This window comes from Neltuma alba, unplaced genomic scaffold, assembly GCF_004799145.2.
Source record: "Neltuma alba isolate B1F8T4 unplaced genomic scaffold, ASM479914v2 tig00005498_pilon, whole genome shotgun sequence".
Taxonomy (NCBI): domain Eukaryota; kingdom Viridiplantae; phylum Streptophyta; class Magnoliopsida; order Fabales; family Fabaceae; genus Neltuma; species Neltuma alba.
The window spans coordinates 40,589-62,603 of NW_021634133.1; the positions used below are offsets into that span (position 1 = coordinate 40,589).

At 35.3% G+C, this 22,015-nt stretch overlaps 3 protein-coding genes, 2 non-coding genes and 1 pseudogene across 5 annotated transcripts; 1 reads left to right on the forward strand and 5 right to left on the reverse strand.

The window, feature by feature from the left end:
- Nucleotides 1-371: 371 nt before the first annotated feature.
- Nucleotides 372-567, reverse strand: LOC114747868 (U2 spliceosomal RNA). The gene has a single exon (XR_003740416.1). It is a non-coding gene; the product is annotated as a U2 spliceosomal RNA (small nuclear RNA).
- A 1,756-nt stretch (nt 568-2,323) lies between these two features.
- On the reverse strand, nt 2,324-3,122 carry LOC114747862 (ruBisCO-associated protein-like). Its single transcript, XM_028936204.1, has 2 exons — nt 2,781-3,122; nt 2,324-2,707 (listed from the first exon to the last, which is right to left on the reverse strand). The coding sequence occupies exons 1-2, from the start codon at nt 3,120-3,122 to the stop codon at nt 2,324-2,326; spliced, it is 726 nt and encodes a 241-aa protein (XP_028792037.1).
- Nucleotides 3,123-4,738: 1,616 nt separating this feature from the next.
- LOC114747863 (ruBisCO-associated protein-like) lies at nt 4,739-5,467 on the reverse strand. The gene has a single exon (XM_028936205.1). The coding sequence runs from the start codon at nt 5,465-5,467 to the stop codon at nt 4,739-4,741; it is 729 nt and encodes a 242-aa protein (XP_028792038.1).
- A 1,461-nt stretch (nt 5,468-6,928) lies between these two features.
- LOC114747869 (U2 spliceosomal RNA) lies at nt 6,929-7,120 on the reverse strand. Its single transcript, XR_003740417.1, has one exon. It is a non-coding gene; the product is annotated as a U2 spliceosomal RNA (small nuclear RNA).
- Nucleotides 7,121-11,350: 4,230 nt separating this feature from the next.
- Nucleotides 11,351-12,133, reverse strand: LOC114747865 (ruBisCO-associated protein-like). The gene has a single exon (XM_028936206.1). The coding sequence runs from the start codon at nt 12,131-12,133 to the stop codon at nt 11,351-11,353; it is 783 nt and encodes a 260-aa protein (XP_028792039.1).
- A 3,897-nt stretch (nt 12,134-16,030) lies between these two features.
- Nucleotides 16,031-21,841, forward strand: LOC114747866 (dihydrolipoyllysine-residue acetyltransferase component 3 of pyruvate dehydrogenase complex, mitochondrial-like; annotated as a pseudogene).
- Nucleotides 21,842-22,015: the final 174 nt, after the last annotated feature.

Here is a 22,015-nt window from a genome sequence, read left to right on the forward strand (position 1 = left end):
TTATAGTGCACAGGATAAAGGTGATTCTTTTCAGGCCGAAAAAATAAGGTTGCTTCTTTCGTGTGGGGTATTCCCATGTTATAACTAGGCCTGACTCCTCTCTAATACTCATCCGGTCCTAAATTATTTATAGAAAAATTTTAAATTGCTGGAAAAAGAGAAAAATTTTAAATTGAAAACCACAATTAATTAATTCTATCTTAAAAGTTATTCACAACACGTACGAGCGTCTGCGGCAATACTCTGATAAAAACCTAGGCTTTGGATGAAAATGGAGGGGCCGACTCTCAAATTAGTAATTCATTAATTGAGCTAATGTTTTAAGCAAAAGTAATTGGTCTATGAGACTATAAACCTTAAACTTGGTCTTCGTGGGGCGCGCCAGGCCGGTGCTGTAATGCAACGCACGGGCGACGCGCAAGGATCCCGGGAGCAAGCTACCGTGGTGGACCCTTCCCCTGCAAAAATAAATTTAATATCATGTGGGCCGATGGCCCACGTATCAGATATTAAACTGATAAGAACAGATACTACACTTGATCTTAGCCAAAAGGCCGAGAAAGGTATGACTTGAAATGTGCCTTCGTCCGGCTTTTATAATTACCCTCAGCTCTTCGCTTCTTTGCCTGCCCCATGTGGGACTCTCTCACTCCTTCGCAGTTGCAGCTATGCAGTAAAACCCCCTCTTATATCATGCATCCCATTTTTTGGTATCGGGCTTCTTCCTTTGTTGTATCTTCGATTACGCATCCATCCCTATTCCCTATATCGCATCGCAACTTGTCCAAGTAGATGCTGGATATTTTTATACAAAGCTTTGATTTTTCTTTTTCTTTTTTTGTTGGGGGGGGGGGTTTGGGGAAATTGAGCATTTTGATATTCCCAAGTAGGTCCATGGAGCATGTACAATTCCCCCCATATATATCAAGAGAGATCTTGCAGTTGTTATCTCAGGTTATGGTTCGTTTCTTTGTTCGATACTGCTGGGCGCAACGCAAGGATGATTTTATATTTATTGTGTCATTTCTAGATTGTATTGGTTGCATTTATTTTCATGTGCTGCTGTATATAACTTTTTTCGTCATTGTTTCCTTGTATATATAAACAACAAATGAAAAGCTTTCCCTCCATTGCCTAATTTATGTTCGTATGTGTATGGTTTTTCCTTCGTAATATTTGCCTGTCTGCGCTTCTGTGCTTCTTTTGGTTAAGGAACGTTTGCAAGGATCGTATGAAATTTGACCTCGTGATGCCTATATATATGTGTTATTTTATAGATTTTTGTCACAAACATATATAATTATTTTGTTGAACATGTACTATGCCTGCTTTCTCGCTCCTACTACACTGGAACAAGTTAAACTCATCAGTTTATGCCAACCGAACAATACATGTTTCAAGGAGTTTTTCTTTCTGTTCTGCCACCCATTCCTCTCCCTGCCTCTGCTTCATTTAATTTGTTCTAGTAAGCTTGTTTTTTAGCTGACCTGGAGACAATTTTCAAGTTGACAACACGGAGATGGTTTTATTTGAGATAGGGTTTGTAATGAAGGGAAGAATTTAATTAATTAATTAAGAAGCAAATATATTGATGATTTAGTTGAGTGCTCTTGAAATACCATAGAGATAAATAATCCTAGATCTATCTCATTTTATAATTGAATTGACAAGCTCTTTTGCTTTGTCAATAAATAATCCGAGATCATCTCTTCTCATTATTTTATTACTTCTCACGAAGGTTTCATTAATCAAACATACATAGCAACTAATTAAATGCTTATAACCGCGACGCAAACAACAGAGACTGCTGGCAATAAGATTAGCTGCACATGTTACGGCTATTATGAGATCCTCCATATATACGTACTCCTTTTTTCTTATTACGAGATTCTGCGTACTTGATCGGAATTAGGAAGAGGGAAAAGGGGGTTGGCATGAAATAATATAATAATACACTTGAATGAAAGAACATATATATATATATATGTATATGTATACATATATCGCAGTCGATGACCCTATGATGATAGAAAGGAAAAATCATGTAACAATCACATACAACTCCATAATAATCACATGCAAAGCAACTTTTATTTTATTGATCAGACTCGTACATATATGGATTTGAAACATAAAGATAACAAGATCCTAGCACTCTAGAGGAACGGTGACAACTCGACACATACCTCCCGGAACAACTAAAGCAAACAGGAGCTCGACACATACCACAAAACAAAGATATATACGGAAGTGGAATATTATTTGATACGCACGCAGGGCAGGGAATAGGACGAAATCTTGGCCGCGCAGATCTCAACACTACTCAAGGCTCAGGGTTATAATCTTCAGGGGTCACGATCCACTTGGAAATGCCAAAGAGTCCCTTGTTAAGGAGCTGAGGAACGGCACCGAGGAAGATGGGCGGCGGGACAGTAGTCCAGTCGCCGGGACGGACGTCACTGTGCCCAGCTAAGATCTTCTCTTTGGGATAAGGCAGTTTGTCGAAGACGGCTCCGACCTCTTGAAAAGTGGAGATGGGAGAAAGCTCAGTATGGGACTGGTACACCACATAGTCAAAATTTTTGTCGTTTTTCTTGTACAAGTCGTGATAGTTTTTGCTGAGAGGAGCTGATACAGTGACGGAAGCACTGGAGATGGTTTTATCGTTCTTCAGCCTCCATATCACTTTCTGAATTGAGTCGGCAAACTGATGCCCAGCATTAGAGTTGATGTGTTCGTAATAGACGTCGATGCCATGCATCAAACCCGTAATTCTGGACGATTTCCTTGAGACTTTCAGTGGCATTTTGGATCCAGGCGGATTGCTGAGCAGAAGTGACAGCAAATGGGAATTTGGAGTCACGGCCTCCGATGCTGAGGAAGAACTTCACTGAAGTGGACATGGCTCTGTCCTTGATGTTCTGGATTGCTTCTGCATTCAGCTTGCTTGTATCAAAATAGGGAAAAAATTTCCCTGTCTGGTATTTCTTCTCGCTGTCGTAATCTCCGGCGATATGGATTTCTTTCTCGAGGCCGGCACATGGGAGATTGTCAATAGAGCCCCGAGTGCTAGCGTAAACACGATTGCCAGACAATTGTTTCGGTCCAAGCAATGATGGCATCTAAAGCCCAACAGTGCAATTAGAAAGCCGAAATCCAAAAGATGGCCCAACGATGACCGTAAAACTATCTCCTTGAGTTATATTCCTTTTGAAATGGGAAGTGATAACCCATAGTCCATGAAATTAGCGGTAGCAACTGCACCCTCCCACCAATAAGGAGAGAGTTTGATTCCCCGTCATTAGGCTTAGCGAGGAATCTCATTTGGAGATGTGTATGTAAACACTTGAAGACATGATGTAGGTTTGTCTTACCTAACATAGTAGTTAGATCAAGCGCCCTATCTTTGATTTGAATTGAGTTTGAATCCTGCCTAAAATATCCAGAAAAAAGGGTAAATGATATCAAATACAAAACAACTTGGCAATAATGAGTATCATTTTCTTCTTATTGGACGAAAAGAAACAACATTTTAAGTTTAGTTCAAAGCTATGCGCAACTTTATAACTGCATTTCTCAAGATCAATTCTATTTTAATCAAATTGTTTTTTTTTAATGAATTCGTAACTTTCGGAAATGAGAAAATAAATTGGACAGCAACTTGTACAAGTAGGTGCTGGATGTTTTCCATTCAAAATAAAGCATTGATCTTTTCTGTTTTGTCTTCTTCTTTTTTTTTTTGGGGGGGGGGTGGTTCTCAAATGGGTTCTTGGATGATAATTCTCACCATCTGTATCAGAAAGTGATCTTGCAGTTGTTGCTACGTCAATTTTGGGTTGTACTGGTTGCATTTATCTTCATAATTTTGTTATTCATTTTTTTCTTATAAATAAGGGTAAAAGTACATCTAACATCCTAAACTATTTAGTAATATATTTTTACACTCCACGTATTAAAATTAGAGTAATTTTACCCCAAGTAAACATTCCCTTGAACTCTGTTAGATGCAATTGACCTTTAGGCATTTTTTTCCCAATTAAGGACACGTATTTTATAAAATGACACTTATATGTCGGTCATAAAATGCATGAGAATGGATGGTTGGACTCATCCGAAGGATATAAAATAGGACTTCATTCACATAGCAAGACAAAGTTAGGTGACCAGCCATTGATTAAAAATCACCAGTAATTAAATGCAATGGGAAGTTGCGAACCGATCTACATGTTATGACTATTATATTATGAGATTCTCCGTGCGTCCTTGGCTGGAATTAGGAAGAGAGAAAAACGGTCCACATGAAATAATATATTCCTCTGATCCTAAATATAAGACCATTTTTGTAGTGTAAATATTACAGTTGAATGAAAGAAGACAAACACAAACACGCACATATTGCAGTCGATGATCCTATATATATAGTATATGTAGGGCAGGGAATGAGTAGTGATGATAGAAATTAGAGGAAAAATCATTTAACAAGCACAAACTCAACAACAATAACAATAATTAATTATAATCGCATGCATGCATAACAACTTTTATTGATCAGACTCATACACATACGTAGGGGTGTGAAACATAGAGAACAGGATACTGGCATTCTAGACTGCACAGACCTTATTATTATCTCACCACACCTGCATAAAACTGCAAGAGCTAGCAGGAGCTCGACACAGACCACAAGACAAAGACATATATAGGTAGGTGGATGATTATATAAAATCATCAGTTAGGCTTAATTCTCAGGGTTATGATCAGCAGTGGTGACGACCCACTTGGAAATGCCAAAGAGTCCCATGTCAAGGAGCTGAGGAACGGAACCAAGGAAGATGGGCGGCGGGACATTAGTCCAGTCGCCGGGACGGACGTCACTGTACCCAGCTAAGATCTTCTCTTTGGGATAATAATGCAGTTTGCCATATACGTCCACGAGCTGTTCAAAAGTGCAAATGCGAGCAGGCTCCGTGTGGGTCTGGTACACCACATAGTTAAATATTGCACTATTTGCCTTGTACAAGTTCTGATAGTCATTTTTGAAAGGAGATGACACAGTGATGGAAGCGTCGGTGATGCTTTCATCTTTCTTCAGATTCCGTATCACCGTCGCTATTGCCCTCCCAAACTGGTCCCTGGCATCAAAGTTGATGTGTTCGTAATAGACGTCGATGCCGTCGATGCTGTAATTCTGGACGATCTGCTTGAGAGTTTCGGTGGCGTTTTTGATCCAATCGGATTGCTGAGCAGAGGTGACGGCGAATGGGAATTTGGGGTTACGGCCTCCGATGCTGAGGAAGAACTTGACCGGAGTGGACTCGGCTCTGCCCTTGATGTTCTGGATTGCTTCCGCATTCAACGAACTCGTATCAAAGTAGGGAAAAAAATTTTCCGGTCTGGTTTTTTCCTTGAGCATCATAATCTCTGGCGAAGGCCAGAACGATGTGGATTTCTTTGTCAAGGTTCGCATATGGGAGATTCTCAATGGAGATGAGGGTGCTGGCGTAAACTCGACAGGCGGACAATGGTTTCGCCATTTTTGAATCTCTCTCTCTTTCTGGCTCTCTCTTTTGGTGCAAGTATGTGTGCTCTCATGACTTGCTTATTTATAGATTAATGTGTTGTTATTCTCCTGACGTCATAGAACATGGCATCGATCATTCCATTAATTATATAAATAAAAAATTTAGCCAAAGGCAATAAATTAGTGAGAAACATATATATATATATATATATATATATATGTTTTAAGATATTCTGGTTTATGGATACATACATGTTGAGTAATTGTGGTGGAGGGCGACAAAGAACAATTAATCATTAAATTCCTACAGTTCCAACTTGTTTACATATGATTAGATGCCTGAAATATTAACTTATGTAACACAATCCGTCAAGTTTCTTTGATTTAATCTGTTGTTTCTTTGTTTTTGGAAAATTATTAATGATTAGTCCTTCAAGAATATACAAAGTAAAAGGTATAACCAAATCAAAATTTAAGATCTAAATAATAAATTTAGTTTTCAAAAGATAAGAGGGACCATATGCATGTGCAACCTAATCTCGAGCTATGCTTGGTTTTTGTTTTTGTTTTTTTTTTTTTTGTTTTTAAACACCCACTGGAATCATGTGCCTGGATTTATTTGAAAAGAGAAGGATATTAAACTACACTAACTAACTACCAGGGATTACAGTAGCTAGGTAGGACACGCGAAGTGGTGCGTTCGAATGTGAACTACTATCTCCGATACTAATTATAAGAACTAGTTAACTAATTTAAAGAGATTAAAGAAATAAGTTAAGCTAGTTATTTGTAATAAATAGATGTTATCTTTTCAAAAATATCCTTACTAATCAAGAGTGTTGGTGAGAACTATAATTATTAGAAGCACTATCTTGAAAAAAAAACACATAAATATGTTAGAGACAAAATAAATTGAGGTCTTATATTTATGACAAAAATAAAAGTCAAACAAATTCTTATATTAAAGACCGGAGGTAGTATTATGTTTATGGAAATAAATCTAAAAATGGACGAACAAGTTGTTGATCCGGATAACAAGAAACATCTCTATGGAGAAAAGACAGGTTTAAATTCTGATAAGCACATTTGATGCTAAGGCTGTTTTAATCTCAATTTCATACTCTAAATTTTTAAAAAAGTATAAAAAAGAAAATGGAACATAATAAAATAAATATGTTTGATATCCGATGAAACAAAGTAAATATTTATAATATCTATAACATATTTATATATATAATGAAAATGTCAAGATGTTAATTATGCTTGGTTGTTGTCTCTTATGGTGTGATAAAGACCTAGGCTTTATTTGGACGAACGTGTAGAAGCCCAGTGTAAAATTAACTAATTAATTGGGCCTATCGGCTAAGCACAAAAGAAATGGCTTGAAAAAATTAAAACTTGGGCTTCGTGGGAAGCGCCAGGCCCGTGCAGTAGTGCAACGCATGGGCGACATGCGAGGATCCCAGCAGCAAGCTACTGTAGTGAACCCTCCCCCTCAAAAAATAAATTTAATATCATGTGGGCCGATGACCCACGTATCAGATATTAAACTGATAAGAACAGATACTACACTTGATCTACCAACGGGGTTGATCCAAGTGGTAAGCGGCTTGGTACCGCTTAAATAAGGTCTCGAGTTCAAGTTTCAGTGTATGCAGAAATCCCTGTTGGGAAACTCACCCACCACAGCCAAATACGCGACGCGGGTCGAATTTAGATGTAATTGAAGCAAAACTCCGGTAAACTAGGTGGGCAACCAAAAAAAAAAAATACTACACTTGATCTTAGCCAAAAGGCCTAGAAAGGTATGAATTAGAACGTTCCTCCGTCTTTTGGCCCAAAAAAAAAAAAAGAACGTTCCTCCGTCCGGCTTTTATAATTACCCTGCGCTCTTCGCTTCCCCACGTGGCCGATGTAGGACTCTTCACTCCTTCGCAGTTGCAGCTACGCAATAAAACCATCTCTCGTGCATCTCTTTTTTTCCTTTTTTCTTTCTTGTATCGGCCTTCTTCCTTTGTTGCATCCCTATCCCTTACATCGCATCGCAACTTGTACAAGTAGATGCTGCATATTTTCATTCAAAGCTTCTTTTCTTTTTTTTTTCCTGTTTTTTTACTTTTTCCCCGCCCCCGGGGGGGGGGAGATATTGAGCATTTTAATATTCCCAAATAGGTCCATGGAGCATATATAATTCCCCCCATATATATCAGAGAGATCTTGCAGTTGTTATATATCAGGTTATGGTTCATTTCTCTGTTCGATACTGCGGGGCGCAACGCAAGGATGATTTTATATGATTGTGTCATTTCTAGATTCTAGATTCTAGATTGTATTGGTTGCATTTGTTTTCATTTACTGCTGTAAATAACTTTGTTCTTCATTGTTTCCTTATACTCCTCCGGTCCTTATTATAAGACCCAATTTGACTTTTTATTTGGTCCTAATTATAAGACCCAATCCATTTTCTCTCTTATATTTATGCATTTTTTTCCAAGATAATCCTTCTAATAATGATAGTTTTAGCCAATATACTTAATTAGCAAGAATATTTTAGAAATAACAACACTTATTTATTATAAATAACCAACTTAACTTACTTCCTTAATCTCCTCAAATAAGTCAATTGGGTCTTATAATTAGAACCGGAGGAGTATTAACAACAATAAAAAGCTTTCCCTCCACTGCTTAATTTACTTACGTATAGTACTCCTCCGGTCCTTAATATAGGACCCAATTGTTGAGTTGGTTTTGATTCTAAATATAAGACCCACTTATCATATTTATCAATTTTCTCTAAAGTACCCTATGTATACTCCCTCAACCATAATCAAGTAGAAGAGGAAGATGAGGTATTAAGAAAGATGATTATGGTATTTTAGGAAAAACATGTCACATTTCTTATAATTAACTAACTTATCTAACTTCCTTAATCTAATCAAATTAGTTAAATGGGTCTTATATTAAGGACCGGAGGAGTATGTTTCAAGAAGTTTTTCTTTCTGTGCTGCCACCCATTCCTCTCCCTCCTGCCCGTGCTATATTTAATTTATTCTATCGAGCTCGTTTTCTAGCTGACCTGAAGGCAATTTGCAAGTTGAGAACAGAGATGGTTTTCTTAATTGAGACGGGTTCGTAACGAAAGGAAGAAATTAAGAAGCAAATATATTGAAGATTTAATTGGGGAATAATCATGGTCTGGGGAATAATCACCCAAACACCCATCCAAAAACTAAAACTATGGTTTTGGGTCAAAATCATGGTTTTGGCTCCAAAATCATGGTTTTAGAAAAAGCTAAAAATTTTTGCTTTTGGAGAAAAAAGGAAGAGTGTGAGAGCCTATAGGATATGTATCTTATTATTTTTTTTATAAACAAATTTTTTTATAAACATATTTAATCTTATATTTTATAAATATATATACATATTAATTATTTATTAATTATATTATCTTATGTATTATTAATTATGTTGGTAAAAAATATATTATTAACAATTTTATTCCTTCAAATTAAAATATATTATAAAATCTATTTTTTCTGTAATTATCATATTAACTTATGTCTTTTTTTTAGTAATTTGTATATATAAAAAGTGCTTCTGATAACAACTATCCAAATACTCTCACTTCTTAGAATCACTTTTTTACAAAATCTATTCTTCACAGAATCTATTCTTTATCTATTCTCCAGAATCACTTTTTCAAACTACGGTTTGGTTTCATCCAAACACATCCTATATCTTTCTGAAGCCCATGAGTTTGGTTATACTTTGGCTTATTGTTTCTGCCTACTGATTCACACATATATGCAGGTTTATGCCAATTAAACAGTATGTTTCGAGAAGTTTTTCTTTCTATGCTACCACGCATCATATTCCTCTCGTTTGCCTGTGCGCCTGTGCTTATTTATTTTATTCCAGTAAGCTTGTTTTTTCACAGGGATTAATGAGATAGGGATACTGTCATCAACATCACATGGGGTACGGTTTGCAATGAAAGAAAAAATCTAATTAATTAATTAATTAATCCCTCTGTTCTTTAATTAGTTAAAAACAAATTATAAATTTGAAAGACAAAATTGACGAAGATTTTATATTTAGGATTAAAATAAATTTTTTGTCTAGAGTCGGCATAAGTAAGCCCACAGCTGGTTTTTATTTGAATTCTTTTCAATTTTTTATTTTACTGATTTGAATAAAAAAAATTTATTGTTTTTACACATAATTTAAACATAATCATGTTTTGCCTTAGAAACGTGATTCCATCTTTGATTCTTTTGCTTTATTTATTTATTTTTTTATATTAATAAAATAACAATACAAAAGAGATTATAGATTTATATTTACAAGATTTTGGATTAATTCAAATATACTACCTCCGGTCCTTAATGTAAAACCCTATTTGACTTTTATTTTGATCCTAAATATAAGAGCCCAATTCACTTTATCTCTTATATTTATATTTTTTTCCAAAGTAGCCCTTCTAATAATAAGAGTTCTAGTCAATACACTTGATTAGTAAGGATATTTTAGGAAAGACAACATCTATTTAGAACAAATAACTAACTCAACTTACTTCTTTAATCTCTTCAAATTAGTCAACTGACTCTTATAATTAGGACCAGAGGTAGTATAACTTTATGAAAATATTTTAAAAACTTTAAATTTAAATATAAAAATTGTAATTTAATTTGCAAATTTTTTATGAAATTAAAAATTGCAAAAAAAAGAAAAGAAAATATAATAAAAAAAGAGGTGGATCGTTAACCCGCCTGGTGGTCTTTGGGTTTACAAAATGCAAACCCGTCAGGTTGCATATCTTTCGGACCCACGCTTGCCAACCACAGCTTGCCACACGTGCTTACCATCTTTGCCCTTATCTAGCTCCTATATATAGACACACATTGGGGGAAGGGATTAAGAGGCTGAGTGGCCATTGAACTAAACACCTAGATAAATAATCCACGTCTCATTTTATTCAGAAGCCAAGAGAATCGATTGTTTTTATTAATTTTTTAATTTTAAAAGTAGCTTTTCAAAATCTCACTAAGCATGCAAAATTTGTTTAGTTGAACTTAATTGAATTCACAAGTTCTTTTGCCTTGTCAATATATATTTTTATACAAATCACAGTTGGGATGACCTCTTCTCATTATTTTATTACTTCTCAGAAACCGTATGCTTTTATTAATCAAACATGTATAGCAACTAAATGCTTATAACGGCGACGCAAATAACAACGCAAACTAGCAATAAGATCATTCAATTATATATGTTATGATTACTATAATAATGAGATCCTCCATACGTACTTCTTTTTTCTTATTATGTACGTACGTACTTGGTTGGAATTAGGACGAGAAGGGAAAAGGTTGACATGAAATAATAATAATACACCTGAATGAAAGAAGAAACACACTTGATCCTAGCTAGTACGGGGGGTGGGGGGTCACAACAGCGATCGATGATAAGAAGGAAAAATCATATAGCAATCACACAACTCAATAATAATCATGCAAAGCAATTAACTTTTTTATTATCGGACTCGATCAATACGTATACAGGAATGAAACATAGAAACAAGATACTATCTCGTATTCGAGACGAAAGCTGACAGCACGAATCAGACCTTATTTAAAAAGGGTACTTAATTCAGACAAACCCAAGCACCACAGAAATGCAAAGAAAACTGCAAGAGAGCTAGCAGGAGTTCGACACAAATCACAAAACGAAGACATATATATGGCAGCCATGGGTGGATCATTATTCATTAAGCAAGGTAGGGAATGGGACGACATCTTGGCCACAGATCTCACCACTTAAGCCTCAGGGTTATAATAGGCCGGTCACGATCCACTTGGAAATGCCAAAGAGTCCCTGCTTGTCAAGGAGCTGAGGAACGGCACCAAGGAAGATGGGCGGCGGGACATTAGTCCAGTCTCCAGGAGCAACGTCACTGTGCCCAGCTAAGATCTTATTTTTGGGATAAAGCAGTTTGTCGAAGACGGCTCCAAGCTCTTGAAAGGTGGAGATGCGAGAAAGCTCAGTATGGGATTGGTATACCACGTAGTCAAAAAGTTTCTCATTTTTCTTGTACAGGTCGAAATAGTATTTTCTGAGAGGAGCTGATACAGTGATGGAAGCATCGGTGATGATGTTATTGCTCTTCAAACTCCACATGACTTTCTCAATTGAGTTGCCAAACTGATGCATGGCATCAGGGTTGATATGTTCGTAATACACGTCGATGCCGTCAATCTTGTAATTCTGGACGATTTGCTTGAGACTTTCGGTGGCATTTTTCCGCCAGTCGCATTCCTGAGCAGAAGTGACAGCAAATGGGAATTTGGAGTGAGGAGCTCCGATGCTGAGGAAGAACTTAATTGAAGTGGACGCGGCTCTATCCTTGATGTTCTGGATTTCATCTGCATTTAACTTGCTTGTCTCAAAATAGGGAAAGAATTTCCCATTCTGGTATTTTCCTTCACCATCGTAGTCTCTGGCAAAGGCCAGAACGATGTGAATTTCATTCTTGAGTTTCGCATACGGGAGATATTCAATGGTGCTCCAGGTGCTGGCATAGACACGATAGGCGGACAATAATGGTTTCGTCATTTTGAATCTCTCTCTCTTTGTCTGATTCATAATTTTTGGTGTGAGTTTGCGTGCGCTCATAACTTCCTTATGTATGCGAGCTCGATTTGCTTCGGATGTGGTATTGTCCTGACGTCACAAAGCCTGGTGGTTATGTTTGATTGATATCTGTGGCACCGTTTACTTGGATGCATGACTTATCATGAGTGGATGATTCCATATCTATAGGCATTTTTTTTTCAATTTATGGGTCCACAGGATGCTTCATGAAAAAATATATTATTTCCGATTCTTAATATAAAATTTTTTTATTTTTATTTTGATCCTAAATATAATATTCTAATTTACTTTATCTTTTATATTTATCTATTTTTTTCTCAAAGTAGCCATTATAATAGTAGTAGTTTTAGTCAATACATTTGATTAGTAAAAATATTTTAAAAAACATAACACCTATTTATTATAAATAATTAACTTAACTAGTTTTCTTAATTTACTTAATAATCAACTAACTCTTATATTAAAGACCGAAGGTAGTATATATTAAAATTATTTTTGGATTAAGTTTCATCCAATACTCTAAAATATTTTTCCATGTGTATTCAGTAAAAATACTGATGTATCTGGAAAAAAAAAATTTTAAGCGTTTGATGAGTTACAAAATATTTTAGGATATTGGACGCATTTGACAAGATATTTCAGGGTGATGGATGAATCAAAAAATATTTCTAGGATGCTGAACTTGCATAAAAAATAATTTTGGGGTGTTAGATAATTGTATCATAAAGTACTTTAAAATGTAGGGTATATCTGAAAAAAAAAATATTTCAGCGCTAGATGAAACACAATATTTTAAAATAATAAATGTACTTGAAAAAAAATACTTTGAAGCTTAAACCAAAAATAATTTTCATGCATGTATATATTTTTAATAAGAACAGTAAAAGGGAAAAAAGCAAAAAAAAAAAAAAGAGTCCCACACTACTCAACCCTTGAACTCAAAAGATGCTTTGAGTGCTGAGCACGCTGTGCCCACCAACCTGATGAGCTCAGAATGCGAGAGATGAAAGCAGAGGCAGGATCAAGATATAGGTATGGGTCCTACATGTGGGCCCCGGTAATGGCTCCTTTTTTCTTTTTATATATACAAAAAAGTATGGGTTCTGTAAGTTTAGTCAGGGTATACATTCAAGTTCAGAGAGTATTTATAAAAGTACTTATAAATAACCTACTAACAAGATCTTTATATCGATAGTGAGATTCAAACTTATAACCTTATGATTTGTGAGTTATAAGTCATCTCCTTTTAATTTAGTTAAAGAAAGTACAACTATTTTGTATATTTTAAACAGGCCTAACTAATGATGGCTTCTAAAGCCCAACATATAATTAGGAAGCCCAAACCTACAAGATGGCCCAACAATGACCATAAAACTAACTTTTATTTCTTTTGAAGAGGTAAATAGCTTGCAATTATAGGCTTATTTAAAACAGTGATGAAAAGTAATTATAAACATGTTTTGTATAGGTCGAGACAAAACTCATCTTATAAACTTATCTCGTATTTCATAAATCACGATTAAAAAGTTATTTATAAATTATTTTAAATAGGCACTAGTAATGTTTGGTTGGGTTTTTTTTTTTTTTCAAAAACAGGGGATGAAAAAGGAAGAGGAAGGACAAAGTTAGGCTAATTGGTTTAAGAAAGTAGAGGGGAAGAGAAGGAAAAATGTTTGCCTTTTTCTGCTTCCTTCCCTTCAGAAATGAGGGGGGAGTGAAATAATACCTCACATTGTGATATTTGCCATCATTTCAACTTTTCAACTTTGCCCATCAAATTTAAACATTCCTTTTCTCTTTAGTTGCTTCACGCTACGTTGCCTCTCCTACTTCTGCTGCTGCCAGCACTTCAAAGTTTTAAAAAAAAAAGATAATTATTAAAAAATTTCAATAATAAGTGAATATCTAAGATCTGTTGTTATTTTTTACTCTTAAAATTGTTATTATAAGCTGCGTTATAGGACTTTTTGTGAATATATTTATTTTATTAGACTTTATTGCAATTCTTATTTCCTTTTTTTTGCCTTGTTAGGATAAAGAGAAACAGCATTTTTAGTTCAAATATACGAGTATATTCTGTGTTTCTCAATCAAGTCTGTTTTAATCAAACTGTTTTTTTTTAATTAAAAGTTTAATTCCTCTTAGCTGATGTAATATTTCCCTACTTCATTTCCATCATTTATAGCACAATAAAAAATTATTGGTCTCAGACGAACGAGATCATCAGTAAGTTTTTCAAATCAAACACAATATAATCATAATTAATTTAATTAATTAATGTCTATGCAGAATTAAAAACAGATAGAAACTATTGGGTAAAATGTCAGATCGAAATATATTCACTTCATTGTTAACTCTAAAACAAGAATGGAAGTGTCATAATACAAGTGTCACCCTTTTAATCATCAACTCTTTTTTTCAAAAAAATAAAAAATAAAAAGAGGCACTGACCTTTGCTTGGTTGTTAGGGGCATATCATATGGGATGGGCATAATTGTGATTTAGCAATGAACCCCCACTGTAAAAGCCTACAATGTTGACTTTTTTCGCTCGTCCATGTCATGCGCCCGTGAACCTTTCTCTTAAAACATTGCATAATGACACGAAACAACAATTAATAATTAATAATTAATCACTAATCAATAATTAACAATGAGATACCGATAGCAGTGGTGCGAAAGTCATATAAAATAGATGGGTAAACAGCAATGATATGATATTGCCACTTCTATTTTATATGACGGATGTATTAAATACTTAAATAATATATGATAAACAACATTTAGGTGACATCAATCAATTAATATTTTTTGATAAGGCATCTGATACCCATCATAATATCATATATATATAATTGATACTTAATATTTTTTATGGCAAAAAAAAGTTAATGTTCTTTTTACTCCTACCTCCATTAGTGTGTGATTTCTTTTTGAGTGAATGATGACAAAAAATCATATGTCTGTGTATTCTGCTAAAAAAACATGAATTAAATAGCCTAACTATGATTAAACAGATAACAAACAAAGTTATTAAGATACCCTCTAGTCATATTTATAGGACAAAGAGAGAAGATAATTTTTGGTCCTATTTATAGGGTACCGAGAGAAATTTTTTGTATAGATGTATAATTTTGCCCCTCATTTATTATTGTGTTAATTTTGTTTACATGAAGTATAATATATATTAAATAGGAATAAAGTGGAAAAGTTACTAAATTTTAAATGAGAATTGATAAAATTTAAGGTTTTCCTTAGCCTGTGTGAACTGTGAAATATGCTGAAATGCTTTATAAATAGACCAGAGAAGAATAAATCTAGCGCTCTATTATTATTTATTTTTTTAATCTTAGAATGATGTTATTTTAAGTTCAATAAAAAAAGATAATTACAAAATCTAACCCCATCAATTTGGCGAACTCGCTGGATTGATCAGGTTGCATTGAGTTAGCTGCAAATCGCAAACCAATGGTTTAATTTTTTTTTTTGGCGAAAATTGGTTTTGGGTGTCACGGGCTCAAAAATTAGTGCATTTTTGGACATCTACTCACAACAATTTTCTTGCCTATGCATAAATGAACTGCAGTATGTATAATTTAAAAATAGCTGGGTTTTATATAGAAAAAATCACAAGAAAATACTTTAAAAATTAAAAAATTATAAATAAAGACCAATTATAATATTAACATGAATTTTGGTAATAATTGATAAGCAAATAACAATAATTTTGTGAATGAGTTTTTATCTGTAATTTTTTCTACGGCTTTTTTTTGTTGCAATTTTTCCTTACATATATAAATTATTATTTAAAGAAATAAAAGTAAAAGGCACTCCCAAAGAAAATGGTAAAATGGTATCGGACTATCTGGGATGCTTTGTTTCTTACAACCATCAGCTTCCGATCTGCGACCAAACCCTACGGATTTAGCCACCTAACCAGTTCACACCGATCTTCCAATCCCTTTTGAACATTCATTTTCCCCCTGCGTACTTTCGATTTCGCTTGTTTCATTCTGTTGGGTAGAAAGCAAAATGTCTTACGCAGCTCGTATAATCAATCACTCCAGAAAGGTATATTGTCATCCTTCTGAATTTTTCATATCGGGCTTCCTTTGTTGTATCTTTGATTATGCATCTATCCTTACATCGTATCGCAACTCGTACAAGTAGAGCATGTGTGGAAGTTCCGTTTAGACTGTATTTCTTTGTCCTTCTTTCATCTTGAGATTTTATGGATGCTGGATATTTTAGTTCAAAGCATTGATTTTTTTTTGGGGGAAATTGAGCATTTTGATATTCCCAAATGGGTCCTTGGAGCTTGATTTCCCCTATCTCCATGGTACCCAACAACAAGTATTTTGTCATCATGGATCTTTCCGATGAGTTCTGTTAACCTTTGGACAACGTGCTAACTTCTCACCAAAGCTTGCAATCTATATGAGTGGTCTTTGCAGTTGTTATGCTCAAAAGTATCACATTACGCTTCATTTCTTATTTTCTTTGTTTAATATTCCTGGGCGCAACGCAGGGGTGATTTTTGTGCTGTGTCATTTCTGGATTATATTGGTTGCATTTATCTACATTTACTGTTGTAAGTAATGTTGTTATTCATTTTTCCTTATAGAGGACAGTAAAGTTCCCCCTCATTGCTTAATTTTCTTTATATATTTAGAAACTTCTGACCAATTTTTGTTTGAAATGCCCATTGAACTAGTTGTTAACCAGAATTATATGTATTTATGTATGGATGTATTTATATGGTTTTTCTTCATAACATTTCCTGTCTGTGCTTCTGTGGTTTTTTTGGTTGAGGAACTCTTGAAAGGGTTGTAGAAATTTGACCTCATCATGCCCATATGCTGTTTTTAAGATCTTGTCACAGACATAATGATTATGTTGAACCTATATACTATGTGTATCTGTATCTGCTTTTTTTCCTTCCAAATTTCTTTAAAAAAAAAAAAAATCTGACATGCCATGCTTGGTTTAAGTGTGATGCTGTGTCTGATATGGTACCATTGTGCATGGATTTTCTGCTTTGGTGCCTATCTACTCCACGTTGCTTCTGAAATATTAAAGCAAGACATGTGTGCTCCTGCAGTTGAGGAATGCCCCCAGCTTGTTACAACATGACCGTGCCTGTTTGGCTCGTTGTTTCTCTAGCGAGGCTCAACAATCTATGAACAGAAATCAAGGTAGTTGGCTGTTTATTTTTTATTTATTTATTTTTCCTATTTATTCATTAATTGTTTGAGATAAACAAATGATACCTTATGGACTACAGAGGCATCCTGTGGGTTTGGGTTCTGCGATATGTTTAGTTGATGGTAGGCTCAGGCATGGCCAGCGTAAATTTTTAGGGCTGTGGCAAGTTTTACCAAGCTGCTGCCTCGTATATGAGGCCTCTATTTAATTTTTGTTTTCATTTCCTGCTGTTAATGATTGATGAACTTACAAGTCAGTGACAGTACTATCGTAGTCAGATGCTGGTGCAGTCTGAGCACTGTATTCAAGTCAAGTGATATTTATCCTTCTTGACAGAGACCCAAAGTTGAGTCTTTCTTGAACAAGTGGTATATTAGTTAGTTAACTATTCATGGTTTACCCTGGAGGATGAAATTCTATACATTTTGGACGCATGTGTAGGAAGCCATGATTTGTCTGTACTTTCTTGAAGTTCCTAAATTTTCATTTATTATAGTTATGAATGGCGGAGTAAATTATTTTCCAGATGTTTGTGAATCCCAATTTCATGGTTGCCTGTCCCCAACGAAAAAGACTGTTTCCGAGCCTGCCTCCTACCACGCTGTAAGTTAAACTCAGTTTATACCAATTGAACAATATTTTACAAGAAGTTTTTCTTTCTGTGCTAGTAGTGCTAACACTCCTCTCCTTGCCTGTGCTTTATTTATTTTAGTAAGCTGTTTTTTCAAGCTGACCTGGAGGCAATTGGCAAATTCTATCTTTTGCAGAAATTGTCATTTGGTGGACAGACGAGAAACATGTCAACATGTTTCGCCCGGGTTCTTTAAGCAATGAGAATTCATGGTATCTTTTAAAATGTCTATTGAGTACTTTTCCTGCTTCAACAGGGTAATACTTACTCATCTCATTTCTGATTGCTTCCTTCCCCTGATAACAGTTCTCAGGTCCAATCGAGGAGAACTTATGCATCAGCTTCAGGTACTTTCCATGGCTATTTGGGTCTCTTGCTTTCTTTGTGTTTCAAGTCCTTCTCTTCTCTTTGAGTTTTGTGTTGGGTATTTTATCGAAGGGCTCATAATTTAGATAGTACAATCTTGTATTTCTTAAATAATGATCATTCCTGAAGAAGGTGTCATGTGGCATGGCTTGAATGTAGGATGTATATGCATCTTGCTTTTACCGAACAATCTGCAATACAGCATGCTCTGGCGTCTGCTGCTTTGCCATCCATGTTGACTGTAACTTTGTTGTATCTGCTCTTATAGGGGCATCTATCTATAGTTTGGCTGCTACCTGAAAACATAGGGTAAATAATTAAAAAGAAAAGAAATAAAGTGCCTTCTTTTCAATAACTCCTAGTGAAAGAATTTTATTGGCTGTCTTCTGATTGTCTTTCATTCATTCTTTTAAAACTCCAAGGGTATCTCCTGTTATTTTGTTTGAGTTTAATGTTTTATGATTATACTAGAAATCATACAGGAACTTGTTCGATGTTTTAATTGGATGTATTGGATTCTTTCATCAATGATGTTATATTTCACAAGAGTTTGCTGGGTTTTACCCTTTTTAGATATTTTTGTATAACTAATATAATAATAGCATACTTGTTTCATTACTAATGTTGGCCAATATCTTTCAGACCTTCCTCCGCACCAAGAGATTGGAATGCCCTCTCTATCACCTACAATGACTGAGGTATGTATTTTTCTGAAGCTCAGGAGTTGATTATACTTTGGCTTATTGTTTCTGCCTACTGATTCACACTTATATGTAGGGCAACATTGCAAGATGGTTGAAGAAAGAAGGGGAAAAAGTTTCTCCTGGTGAAGTTCTGTGTGAAGTTGAAACTGTGGGGTTCTTGTGCTATCGACATTGTAGACTTATTTTGTTTAGTATGACCTTTATGTGGGCCTTGACATCTCAGTATATAACTTTTGAAGGATAAAGCAACAGTAGAAATGGAATGCATGGAGGAGGTTATCTTGCCAAGATAATACGTGGGGATGGATCAAAAGAAATCAAAGTTGGAGAGGTATTGAACTCTAGTTACAAGTTTCAATTCCTCTCTGCACAATTTTTACTGGGAATTTCTATTTGGTGTTTCAAAAAGTGCGTCTGTACCCACAGAAAGTTTATTGGCTTACACCCTAAGCTTTACATGCAGAGGTAATTGTCTCAGTAACATGAACATTTTTTTCGTAGATAATTGCTATAACTGTTGAAGACGAGGATGATATTGCAAAGTTTAAAGATTATCAACCGTCTGCCTCGGGTGCTAGCTCTGCCCCTGCTAAAGAACCATCTGCCCCTCCCCCACCAAAGAAAGAGGTGGTAGATGAGCCTGCCCGAGAACCTGAGCAAAAGGTTTCCAAACCCACTGCATCTCCTCCAGCTGGAGATCGCATATTTGCCAGTCCTCTTGCTAGACAGTTTGCTGAAGAGAAAAATGTGAGTTGATGAAATGCCATGATTGAAAGTTGTTTAATAAATAACAGAAATAAGCCATTTTGAAGATATATTACGATTTTTTTGTCAACTATATAGATTCCTCTGTCAAGCATCAAAGGAACAGGACCTGAAGGGCTCATTGTTAAGGGTGATATTGATGATTACTTGGGTATTATTCTGTCTCTCTTTCTGTGTGCCTAGATGTCATAGTGGGTCTTCTTCTTGTTCTAGAGGAGTCATCTGTCTTGCTAGCTCTAGGGTTTTGTATTGCCCTTAGCTGATTGATTTGATTTGATTTGGATAACAAGCTTTGCCATCTGATGCAGCTTCTGGCGTTAAGGAGGTTTCAGCAGCCTCAAAGACCAAGGTTACAGATGCAGCTTTGGATTACACTGACATTCCTGTCTCTCAGATTAGGAAGGTAGCATATCAAATCAAATTCCTCTTGTAAAACAGTGTTTTGAGATTTATTGGTTGAATCATGAGTGTGTTAATCTTAGACCATTCTGTTTAGGCAGTGTCTTTTTGTTGCTTACGAAGTTACCTTTCATATGACAATGGAACCCTGATACTAATCTATTGGTAGGATTGAATTATTTGAATTAGGGACGTAAATAGGCTACCAGCTGACAAAAGTTTGGCTAGTTTTGTGCCGCCTTCATTGTATGCTTTTTCATTTAATATATAAGTCCTTTTAGATGATCAATATGTATGCATCCAGCCTGTTTTGTTTGGCCATTTTGGTCCTTCTATTCCAGCTCCTCTGCTTTTTCCTTACTTGTACTCACTTTTTATGTAATGCTCTCCATTACTATATCTTTCACAGTACAAGTGATGTATTTTTACTTGAAACTAACTCCTTATATTTTACAGATCACAGCTTCACGCCTACTATTATCCAAACAAACTATTCCTCATTACTATTTAACAGTAGATACATGTGTTTGACAAACTCATGAGGTTAGTTTCTCTATTGCAATTGCGTATCTATGATAGATGATACATCCATGGTATTATGCACTTCATATAGCCAAGCTTGCTTAGAGGGACAAGGCTTGTTGTCAATGTTTAATTTAAGCTACTTATATGCAGTTTGCGCTCCCAACTCAATTCATTGCAAGAAGCAGCTGGTGGGTCACGTATTTCAGTTAATGACCTTGTAATCAAGGTATTACATTTGTCTCTGACCAACATAATCGTGCTTTGTAGGTTGTCTTTTTTGAGATGTTAAGTTTCAATTAAGATTCCAATGTGAGATTAGGTGGTTGATAAGCCAGGATGGTTGAATTCTGTGACCTCCAAAATCATTCTAAATGGCTTCTCGTAGTTTTGAACATGATGTCAATTTGTGTCGACCTCTGACTTAAATGTTTTTGGCCACATTACAGACTTCTTTATATTCTGTTTGTGACATCTTATATAACTGAGACTCATGAATTTTTGGCTTAACAAGATATAGAGGAGCAGCAGCGGTTGTTGTGGAAGGTTTATATAGAAGTACAGACTTCAGATTCTATCAATTTAGAGGGTAACTTGTTTCTGTCAATGAAAAAGAGAGGAAAGGGCTAGTGGGCGGAAGACACCGAGTGAACTTGACGCAAAGTTCCTATCTTGTGTCAAAACATATAATACAAAATATTTTAAGTTAATTTGGCTTTACAATCACATGATGACGCCTCTAAACCTTTGGGATTCTGGCTAAAAATGATAGTGAATTTTAGCATAGGTCCTCAGAGATATGTAGTGTCGAATTGATATGTTCATATCAACTTCGTTTGGTTTGTTCTTATTTATATCAGGCTGCTGCTTTGGCTCTTCGTAAGTTCCTCAATGTAACAGTTTCATGGTCAGATGATTATATTCGCCAGTAAGTCAAAAGTTTTATCTGCAAGTGCTGCCAGCAAATGTGTATATCCCATCTGATTTAACATGTAAATTTTGTTTTATGCAGGTATCATAATGTGAATGTTAATGTTGCCGTGCAGACCGATCATGGACTTTTGTTCCTGTCATCAGGGTAAGTCACGCTATGCTCTTTTTCTAATGATGACGACATTTATGTCTTTAGTTTCAATTATGGTGTCTCACTTGCCTTCCAATTGGTTATTGCGCAGGATGCGGACAAGAAAGGCCTCTCGAAATAGCAGAAGAGGTCAAGCAATTGGCATCAAAGGCCAAAGAGAACAGCTTG

Bases quoted from the DNA above. Each gene is read 5' to 3' on its own strand.
- LOC114747863 (XM_028936205.1), bottom strand. From the start codon at position 5,467: ATGCGAACCTTGACAAAGAAATCCACATCGTTCTGGCCTTCGCCAGAG.
- LOC114747865 (XM_028936206.1), bottom strand. From the start codon at position 12,133: ATGACGAAACCATTATTGTCCGCCTATCGTGTCTATGCCAGCACCTGG.
- LOC114747862 (XM_028936204.1), bottom strand. From the start codon at position 3,122: ATGCCATCATTGCTTGGACCGAAACAATTGTCTGGCAATCGTGTTTAC. The intron at 2,708-2,780 runs GTCCAGAATTAC...GCTGGGCATCAG, and splicing joins CTGAAAGTCTCAAGGAAATC to TTTGCCGACTCAATTCAGAA.